The 9,853-nt window shown below is 41.9% G+C and overlaps 1 protein-coding gene across 7 annotated transcripts in view; it reads right to left on the reverse strand.

The window, feature by feature from the left end:
- The window catches only part of MYO3B (myosin IIIB), a 207,186-nt gene extending 198,171 nt beyond the window's left edge, over nucleotides 1-9,015 (reverse strand). For 6 of the 7 annotated variants that reach the window (XR_002001994.1, XR_002001995.1, XR_002001996.1 and 3 more), the window contains exons 1-4: nucleotides 8,930-9,015; nucleotides 8,398-8,531; nucleotides 2,714-2,779; nucleotides 2,477-2,513 (exon numbers count right to left, since the gene is read on the reverse strand). Coding sequence is in view for 4 of the 7 variants with exons in the window: in XM_019007566.2 (XP_018863111.1) it covers nucleotides 2,477-2,513; nucleotides 2,714-2,720 (44 nt within the window). In the remaining 3 variants the exon portion in view is untranslated. Of the gene's footprint in view, nucleotides 1-2,476; nucleotides 2,514-2,713; nucleotides 2,780-8,397; nucleotides 8,867-8,929 lie in introns of those variants that run through there. The other variant, XM_019007565.2, reaches the window with a different exon arrangement.
- Between the last annotated feature and the right edge of the window lie 838 nt (nucleotides 9,016-9,853).

Below are 9,853 nucleotides of genomic sequence, written 5' to 3' on the forward strand. Positions count from 1 at the left end.
GTAGAAGAAGGAAGATCATGGAAGAGATGAGAACTCTCAACACTGTTGACCACCAAAGACTAATAGAACAAATTATTCTTACAGTGAACCACCATGAACCATTTCCCTCTTTCTGTCACATTTGCACAAAGCCTAAGCTGAGGGTAGAAGTAGCAGAGAACACTACTAGAAATCAGGAAACTTTCCACTTGGAAGAGTTCAGTAAATTCTGCTTGTGCAGGGAAGTACTTAGGAAACAAAATAATAGATGGGATTTTTCTTTTTCCAAGAGGTAGTCAAATGTAAAGACAAGACTATCTTTGGGATCAGGACCACTCTTCTAGTTCTATACCTATCCAGGAAATTATAATGAGTGGAGACAGCACTCTTCCAAACTGTTTTGAGCAGCATTTTCTGTTGCTTCAGATTTCAGTGCCAGGAGAAAATATTCCTTAAATATTCCTATATATTCCTTTATTATCCACAAAAAAGCGCCAGAGATGCCTCTACTTTCTTGTATCTACTTTTACATAAAACACATCATTTCCATATGAATCTCAAATCTCAATTTAGCTTAGAACTTACAGCTGTACTTAAGCTGCCCATGGTAAAACAACCTCCCCCACTGTAGACTATTATAAAGTCTTAACTAAAACATTTACAATATGTTGCCTATTAGTGACACAGAGTCCTCCTAAAAAAATGTTATGCAATAAATTTCTATTAATTTCAATAAATTTCCTTAAAGCCACAGGTAGAAAATAAAACACCTGGAACAAGGAGATGCAGGACTGCAGTTAAAAAGCTCTATTTGAGACCTGCACACCTGGGTCCAAACGTGAGGACTTTTTTTTTCCAAAAGAGGAAAGGCTGGGAAGGCAGCAAAGGTGAGGCACAACTGCATACCTACAAGTTCAGTACAGCCTCCATCACAGAGCCAGAACTGTGTCAAGGATAGAGTAGAAGATTTACTTGGTACTATGACAATCTGATACACCTTGGGCTTTGGGCACTCTTACCAGTAAAGGTATAATCACTGCATCACTGCACTCCACAAGATCCTCCACATAGCCCCCAAAATATTTATATGTCTTCAAGTCACAAGAAGGAGAAGAAACTGTGGCATATGCTACAAATCACTGCGCATTCTATAGATATATCTATCTTGCAAAAACAGCTTTGTCAAGGACACAGGCATCTGCTAGCTAACAGGAGTCCAATCTTTTATACACATGGATAACTGTGTATCTCTGCAAAAATTGTGCTAATCTAACTATATCTTGTCTTGCAAGGGTGAAGATCACCTTAGCGCAACAGTGCCAACTGTCTTGCCATTAGCTCCATTATCATAACAACTTAAAAAGAGCTAGTCATGTTACTATACACATACATAAGTATTCCATGCAAGAATTTTGAGCTTTTTAAAAAAAGATTAAATAACAGTTATGATGTGCAAATCCTTAGCTGGACATTGTTACCTACAGCATTAATATTTTCAATTATTTGGTTTTGCTTTTTAAAATTTTTGATAATGAAATCCCCATGTTTCATTTCACAATAGGTTGGCACTGACAGGGCCATGAATCCTGATGAGAAAAAAAGCTACCATTTTATTTCTTTGGCAAAGAACCCAAGCAGGAAAAGGTATACCATGAGTCAATTCTTCAGACAGGAGTTATAATGAAAGCAATACAGGCTACACTCTTCACAATCCATCCTTTCTTATTGTATCAAGGTTGTAAAAGCTTATTCTTCCTCCCATACTCTAGGCACTGCCCCACATCATAACTACCAACACTACAAACTCATAGTCAAAACTAACAGCCTTTAAGGTGAAATTTATAACAATCACTCTTTTGAAGGAAGCCAACAGGTAAGACTGTAGAAACCAAGCGCTGATTTTTTTTTCAGAGGTGAGACTAAAGTGTTACCAAAAAAATATACCTAAGAATTTTACCAGTCACAGAGATTTGTATTTCATCATGCCACATACCACTCAGTTCAAAAGTATCTCTCCAGCAAGTAGTTTCTAAACAGCAGTAGAAAGAGAAGGGGCTGAAAAAGCCCAAAATCGCAAGGGCATCTCTACGCCTAGCGAATGTTTACAAACAGAATTACACCTATCAAGTATAGCTGGGCTGTTACAGAAATGTACGAAGGCTTCATTGCAAAACAACAACTGTCAGTAACTGTTATATTTACACATTCTCCATAACTTTCACAGTGCTCTTGGCATTAAGATGAAATCAGGAATCAGCTATTTTGTCCAGCTCAGTAGCTTTACTTCATTATACGAGAAAGAAAAAATAAAAGAAAAATATTAATGAATACAGCTCCAAGCAGAGGAACAGTCCACAGCCAACATCTCTAAGACAATTATGACATGTTAACAGAATGAGATAAGGATTTGTCTATTTTGTGGAAATGAGTCAGAACAACACATTTATTTTTGTGTCCAGGGTGCCACAGACGATGACATTTAAAAACTCTTTCTTACCTAATCCAGTTTGCTTGAGGACTGGCCGTGTTCTCATCTGTTGCAACAAGAAACAGAATAAGCAAAAGCTTGACAGTATTCAAGACACTTGAGATCTTTGGCATTTTTCCAGATATTTCCAACTAAAAGGCTACCCAAGCTAGCAGGTGTTACAAACATGACTGCATTATAATTCTATTCCAAAGCTGACTAACAACAAAAAAGAATAGGTGGAAAACTAAAGGTTGCATTCCTTACCTGACATAGCTCCTGTCAGCCATATGCTCAACCCAGCAAAAGATACTGTCTCTCTGAGCAATAAACCTAGAACAGGCAAAGGCTGAATTATTAACAAGAACTTGAGGAGACCTCAAAAGCACATGATGAATGAAACAGAAATACAAAGCTTACGGTCTGATTTAGTTTGTAAAGGAAACTTAGCTCAGTTCATCTGTTTTGAACACTAAATGGCATATGTAAAGAAGCAGGATGATGTTTTATTGTAATGCAGGGGAATGGTAAGCACAGTCCCTTAAACTGTCTTGTCTCAGTTTTGGAAGACAGGTGTCTGCTAGGGAGGGCAGGAGCCTCCCTTGGAACGAAAATGTAGACCCCCTCCCTCCAAATTATTATAATTCTGAAATCAAATCTCAGGCAGAGATTTGGGGATAGTCATAACAGTTCTTTACTAGTATGTATAACAAGGCAAACAAACAACAATAACAACAGCGTTAGCAAGAAAACAGAACCAGGGACCCCGTGACAGCCTTCTCGGCCAAGATGGGAAGGGATGGAGGAGAGGCTTTGCTTCACAAACCCCCTCAGGCGGGCAGTCCCGGTGCTCCTGCAGGGCTCTGAGGAACACTCAGCTGGAACAGCAGGGATGAGCTGAGATCCTGGGCCGGTGGCTGAGGTGTATCAGCAGCTCTGTGGTGGTGCCTGGCACTGCCACATGTCCCAGCAGGACAGGGGGTGTGAGGTCACCAACAAAGAGGGAAGAAGGAGAAGAAGCAGCAGCTCTGTCTGGGTGATGGCGAAATTCCCTTCTCTCCACCGCAACAGCTCCGTGCCCAAAGTGTCCTTCATCGAAGTTGAAGAAGCCACCAAACTGTCTTTGCCCTCCCGTTTTCCTGCCCCCTTCCCCTCCTGGGCCCAGACGAACTCTGTGTTTCTGAAGTACCCACCAAGTACCCGCAGTCAGGTTTTCCCCGCAACTAACGGGTAAAAGTTCCACAGGTGAGCCATAACTAAGAGGGGGACACCTAACCCCCAACAGTCTTCATACCAGTAAAATGGAAAAATATGATTTTTATTATATGGCAGTTGTAGACATTCCCATTCCACTGGTCACCTCTCTTTTCAGTCCTTAACTGCTAATGTGCTTCCAAACACTGTTTTGGCCTCGAGCTTTTGTACCAAACATTGTAGATGTGCTCTTCAAGCAACTTACAACTGCACTGATACAGTCTCTAGGTTCATACTGTATTTCAGGTTTAAAATTGGGTCATCCAATTAACTTTGAATATGGCAGGAATGAAAGTTACAGATACCTGGGCAAAGGCTGGGACTTCTTTTACATAACTTTGTGTCTTTGGATACTGCTGATAGTACTAGAAAGTACCAACCAACGTAAGAAACCTTGACAGAACAAAAGGAGATATTGACACCAATTTCTTGTCTCAAGAGAGAATTTTCTAGTTCCCCTGTATTCTGTTCTGCAGAATTCTTATTATTACTTTCAATGCCATGAAGCAGACACTAATGATCATGACAGCATTCAGAAAATTACATTATCTGTTCAGGCACTTCATACTGTTCCATCTAGATGTTAGGTTCCTGATTCTAGGGGTGGGAGACACAGGACTCCTCTTAAGTATTCAAATGTGAATATCCACATGAAAGCTGGACATTTAAACTAACATTCACAACAATGAGAAAATAGGACTAGTATATGGAGCCTGGAATGGAGCATCACTCAGGAAAAGTCTTTGTCTGCATGGTGCCCCTGGGAAACTGGGACTAAGAGATTTAGCTTCCTTACTTAAATACCTCCCCTTACCTGGAATTCACCTTTCTTTCTTATACCTTAATATCAACTCCCTCCAGCTTTGAATCTCAGGCAGCCAAAAGTAAAGTGGCTGGTTCCCACTTTTAGACACAAAGGAAGACGGACAATTAGTTCTTGAATTACAGAGATTAATATTAGTTCCAGGTACACACAAGGCAGAAGTACATGCTTATTAACAGAGATACTATCTGCTTTACAGAGTCAACCGTGCTATTTAATACATTATTTTCAGCCATGGCAAACAATGTGGGAATAGTAATTCAGCTCAGATTAAATACAAGGAGATTTTTTCTTTTTTTTTTTTTTTCACCAAAAGGCCCAGCTTAATATATTGTTGAAGCTTTCAGCCGTGATTAACCCCTCTGGAAATGACATCCTTTTCAAGTGTTTCAGGTTGCTTACTACAGAAATCTCCAGGGGTTACTGCAAGCACTGCTCTGTGAATTAGAGGGGTAAACAAATCCCTATTATTTCTGCCGTAGTAGTGGCATGAAACTGAAGGAGATGAAATTTTCTTGTAAATTCTTGGAAATGTGTATAAAGTGAGAAAGCTGAAAGCAAAACCAAAAAAAAATAACCTATGTCCATGCAGAATATTAGGAAAACAGCTGACTGAAGAGACTGATAGCAGAAACTATGCTATTATTTCAAGTGGGCTGAACACATTCCACACTCCCCAGTGTATTGAATGCACCTCTCTCCACAGTCAGTATGCTACCATGCTTCAGGAGATGAATTAATTTTCCTGAATTTTCATATATTTAATAAGAAATCTTGTAAAATTAGCTCAGTCCACTGTTTTCATACATGCAGTTCTGAAAATGTCTCCTTTTTCTATGTGCAATATCAGCACTCCCTCTCCACACAGCAGGATAGAGGCCACATGTGAGGAAGAAACTAGATGAGGGGTGGAGAAAAAGAGGACCAGTCAGCAAGAAGCTACTGCCATGACTTGTTCCTTACAAAGCAGCAGCGAATGAAAAATGTCAAACTTCCTCCCCCCTCACCACATGCCACTACCACAGAACAATTCTCAGCTGCGTTCAGCAGAGCTTTTCTCTACTGTGTAGCATTCAGATGAAAAAGCTCAGCCTTACACAGCCAGTCATTTATCCCAGAGCAGTGCCATTCTAGCTACAGACATACAGCTTTTCAGCTTTGGCAACAGGAAAGCATCTATGCCCTTAAATAATGCATAATTCAGAGAAGTTCTCTTTCCCAGAGAGGGAAAAATTCCTTGCAGCAATTTTGCACAAATAAGCAACAAAAGTTTCTCAAATTATTTTCCAGATTTCTGATGTGGCGCTGTGTTTCCTCGGAATTTATGTCACATGCTCAACTCCCAAAACAAGAGCTGTGCAGAGACATGAAAAGATGCATGAAAAGCAGAACAAGTTAAGAGGGAACTAGCAGAAGATTGATTCCATGCATTTTATTTCTCCATCTCCATTTCTACCTGAAGAGCAGTCACCCCAATTTCCACAGAGGAATGGATGTTTCCCTCAGCTGCACACTGTAACCCCACCAGGTGACATCACCCTCACTGTGCACTCTGTTGTCTTTTTAGATTCTCCTGCTGCAGCTCCCTTACCTTTTTCCTATCACCCCCCTCCATTTTAGGAGCTACATGGCTTTATCAAACAGCAGAGACATCATCCATCACAGCAAATGGGTCCTCAGGTTAGCCCTATGAGGAATATTCCTCCATATTTTCACCTGTAATACAGGAGCCTTTACAAAAAATGCCATTCTGAACTTGTGTCCCAGATGATTGCCAGCCCCATCACAGCTTGTTTATTCTGCTGCAGTACAGTTCAGTTAAACTCACAAAAAGGAATTAAAGAGTAACAACAAAAGAAAACTTCCTACTGAATGAAGTGCTGATTCTTCCTGCAGGTGCGGAGCATTCCCACCTTCCCTACAGCAATCAAACCCAAGACATCTTTCTGCTCCCAGGCTCTACATTACTGAAGTTCAGCTGTAGTGTGGACTAGTAAAAACTTCAGTGTTCTCCTGTCCAGTTATGCTCAAGGTTTGTATGAGGCTTTTTTCCCCCTTCTCCTTTTCTGTTACGGGATCCATAGGCCCTCCTCCCTTGTATTTCCTTGGATCATTAGAATTGACTTCTAGGGATAGTCAGTTTGCAAAAACTAATGAAAAACTAATGAAAGAGAAGCAACAGGCACAGAATGTATCTCACTGTGTTCCGATGACAACTTAAAACTAGGGCTAGGTTAAAAAAAACCCAAACAACAAAAACCACCAACCAAACCTTTAAGCAGAACAAAAGCAAACCATTATGATAACCTTCTGGACTTCAAACCCCCTTCCTATACACAAATGCTTTTTGATTACTCTCACGGCAGCACACAGTGTATCAGCACTAGATTCGTAACTGCCCTTTTTAAGTTTCTCAGTGGCCAGAAGGCTGGTAATGACAGTAACTTCTGTCTTTGTAACACAAAATGTTTTTCTTCCCCAGACAAGCCTGCACTCAGGAGTCCCTTGTTAGTGAGCCTCTCCGGGCATTAGCACAGCAACAATCATTCTCTTTGTCCAATGAACTTTTTATTGTGAAAGCATTTGGCAAAAACACTGCAAAACCAGTCCTGGAAGCTCTTAAAGCAACCAAATAGCCACTGCACTGCTAACTAAATCCCTCTTCTCTGCAGTTAGAAAGTCAGTAACATAGATGCAATATTTCTTCTAATAAAGGATTTTTGATGGTACTGGATAATGCACTTACTCAGCACCTACATCAACAGGGCAGCACATAACGCTGGGGAAGGAATGACCCAGTGGCCCTCTCTCCAACGTGCACCAACAGTGCTGCAGAGAATGTTCCTACAGCTTCCTAACCACAGAACACTATGAAGCAGCACATATCAACACAGAAGTTCACATTTTCCCTGTTTCAAAAACAATCCATTTGCACTTAAACTGACTTTCCATTTTTAAAAGAGTCTGAAATGGCTTTTAGAAATCTATATCCACCTTAACTCCTAGCCAGATTACTATATGAAAATCTTAGCCCAAAGGAAAAATAGCTCTGCTTGGTTCAAGCCACATTTTTATTGTGTGAATAAAACTTGGGGGAACTTTATTTTTATTTTTGTGCTACAATGGCAATAATTAACACCAACTTGGATTAACATTTGAAGAACTAAATTATATAAAGCTGGAATATTAACTGCATTACAGTTTGACATTAAGAATGAGCTGGAATTCAATTTGGAAATATATAAGGGGTCTTGAACAAGGATTTTATCAGTTTTCAGAACACATTCTACAAGACTCCACAGTAGGTTAAAATACAATTTACTGCTTTTGACAGAAAAAAACTCAGTAACTGCATCTAACTTGATGACAGCGACCTCTATTACTATACATCATGCTAACTGAAATTTCTGTACAAGAACATAATTTTCCACCTAATAATTCTATAAAACCTCAAAACACTGATCCTTGGTTTTCAGTGCAATGAAATTGAAGTTCCAGACTGCAGCTATTGAAGGCGCAAATGAAGTGAGAAAACCTAGCTTTTAAAAATGAAAACTAAACTAAAATGAATGAACAAAAACTAAAAACCATTTTGTATTCACAAAAATAAATGCATCACTTCAGAGAAATAAATAGGAAGATATTTTAAGTTAGCCTTATCTCAATCTGCGTGTAGCACTGTCTACGGGTAACAGTACCTTTCCTTTGTTTTCCTAATAATTGCATACCTGTATGTACCCAGGAGGAAGATTTGCTTAAATTAATTTATCAAGTGTTATCATAGTATTTGCAATGTATATTTTGGTCCACTAGTTACTATAGGTCGCTTAAGGAAATGCTATACACTAGAGCCAGATCTATTTCGGGAACTTACAGAAACTTTTCTTCAGTTATTCATGGCCTCGTCCCGATGGGCCTGAATCCCGGGTCAAGCCTACTTCTTGCCTTGTAGTATCTTCTGCCATTTTTAATCATGGAGATTTTTTGTTTTTCCTGAGCATTCCTTCCCTATGATTTTAGAAAAACAGGTACAGCTGGTCACCCCCTCGGAGGCGGGGTACCCGCACAGCCTCAGCAGCAGCGCTCCTAACAGCGCTGCCAGCCGTGTCCCCAAGGCAGCCCAGGACCCAGCTCAGCGGGCCTGAGGCCACCTCCCTTCCCCTCCTAAATCCGCGGTGCTGAGTGCAGCCTTTGCTGGGGCCGAGACAGGCGCCCGGCGGCAGTGATAAGCCCTGCCAGCAGCGACTCACTAGAGAGGTGACAACCCCTGCCCGGCTCTGAGCGCTAGAGGACTGACTGCAGGGCAAATGGCGAACGCCATTTCGAAGCCCGTCTCGGTTGAGGCGCGACCCCCACCCCAGCCGGCGGCCCCGCAGGGCCGGAGACCTGGCGGGAGCTGGGCACACCTGAGAGACAGGGTTCTCTCTGTCTCGGCACGGCTGACGAACCGGGGCAGCGGCCACTCGCCCGCCCGGGCCGAGCGCTGAGGCGGCAGCGGCCCCGCACTGGGCTGCGCCGGGGGCGGCGCTCGGCCCCGTGAGGCGGCGCGTGCCGGCCCCTCAGGGCGGGCACGGCCCGGGGGGTCCCGGAGAGGTGCCCGGGGGGAAGAGAAGGGTAACGTTTCGTGAGCTTTTAGAGAAATGAAACCGATGCGTACATGGGCGTAGCGAACACAATCGCTGGGACTAAACGCCTCAGTCCCCTCTGTGAATTCGGTTCATTGTGGAAAACAATGAATTGCGAGCGCAGCTCAGTCTGTGCTCTGAGAAATGGGTCCTGCTGAAGGAAACGGTTTTATAAAGCAATTTTTCCCCTTAAGGTGTGAGGATGGGAGAGAACTCCCGTCTTTGGGCTTCTCCTTTTGTACCTATTTGACTTGAGTTCGGTCATACTCATTTTTCGGGTTGACTGATGAGAAGAACTTCATGTATGTATTTCTCTTAGACACCTTTCTTTGTTTACAAACAATCTCAGAAAACCGGGAGGTTATTCTTTTGCTCGATATGTCGATGCTTTTTCCAAGCGAACACATGACGGGGGTTCCCCCTCACTCAGCTTCCTGCACCAGTTCTCTCTCTGCGTTTTGCCAGCCCATCACGACCATCCTCTGCTTCTTCCACCACGGCTAGAACTAGACCTGCCCCATTCAGTGTTACAGAGAGCGGACTGCTCTATTCATCAGCTTCAACAAGGGCTGACTCACTCCACAGCTTCCAGTACCACTTCAAATATGGTATTCATTCCCATCCATATTTAACAGGTATGCTGTAAGTAATCTTCTTAATTAAAAAACATAATAATAAAGAAATGAGATTGTTTTAATTCATATT

The sequence above is a fragment of the Parus major genome, chromosome 7 (assembly GCF_001522545.3).
Source record: "Parus major isolate Abel chromosome 7, Parus_major1.1, whole genome shotgun sequence".
Taxonomy (NCBI): Eukaryota; Metazoa; Chordata; class Aves; order Passeriformes; family Paridae; genus Parus; species Parus major.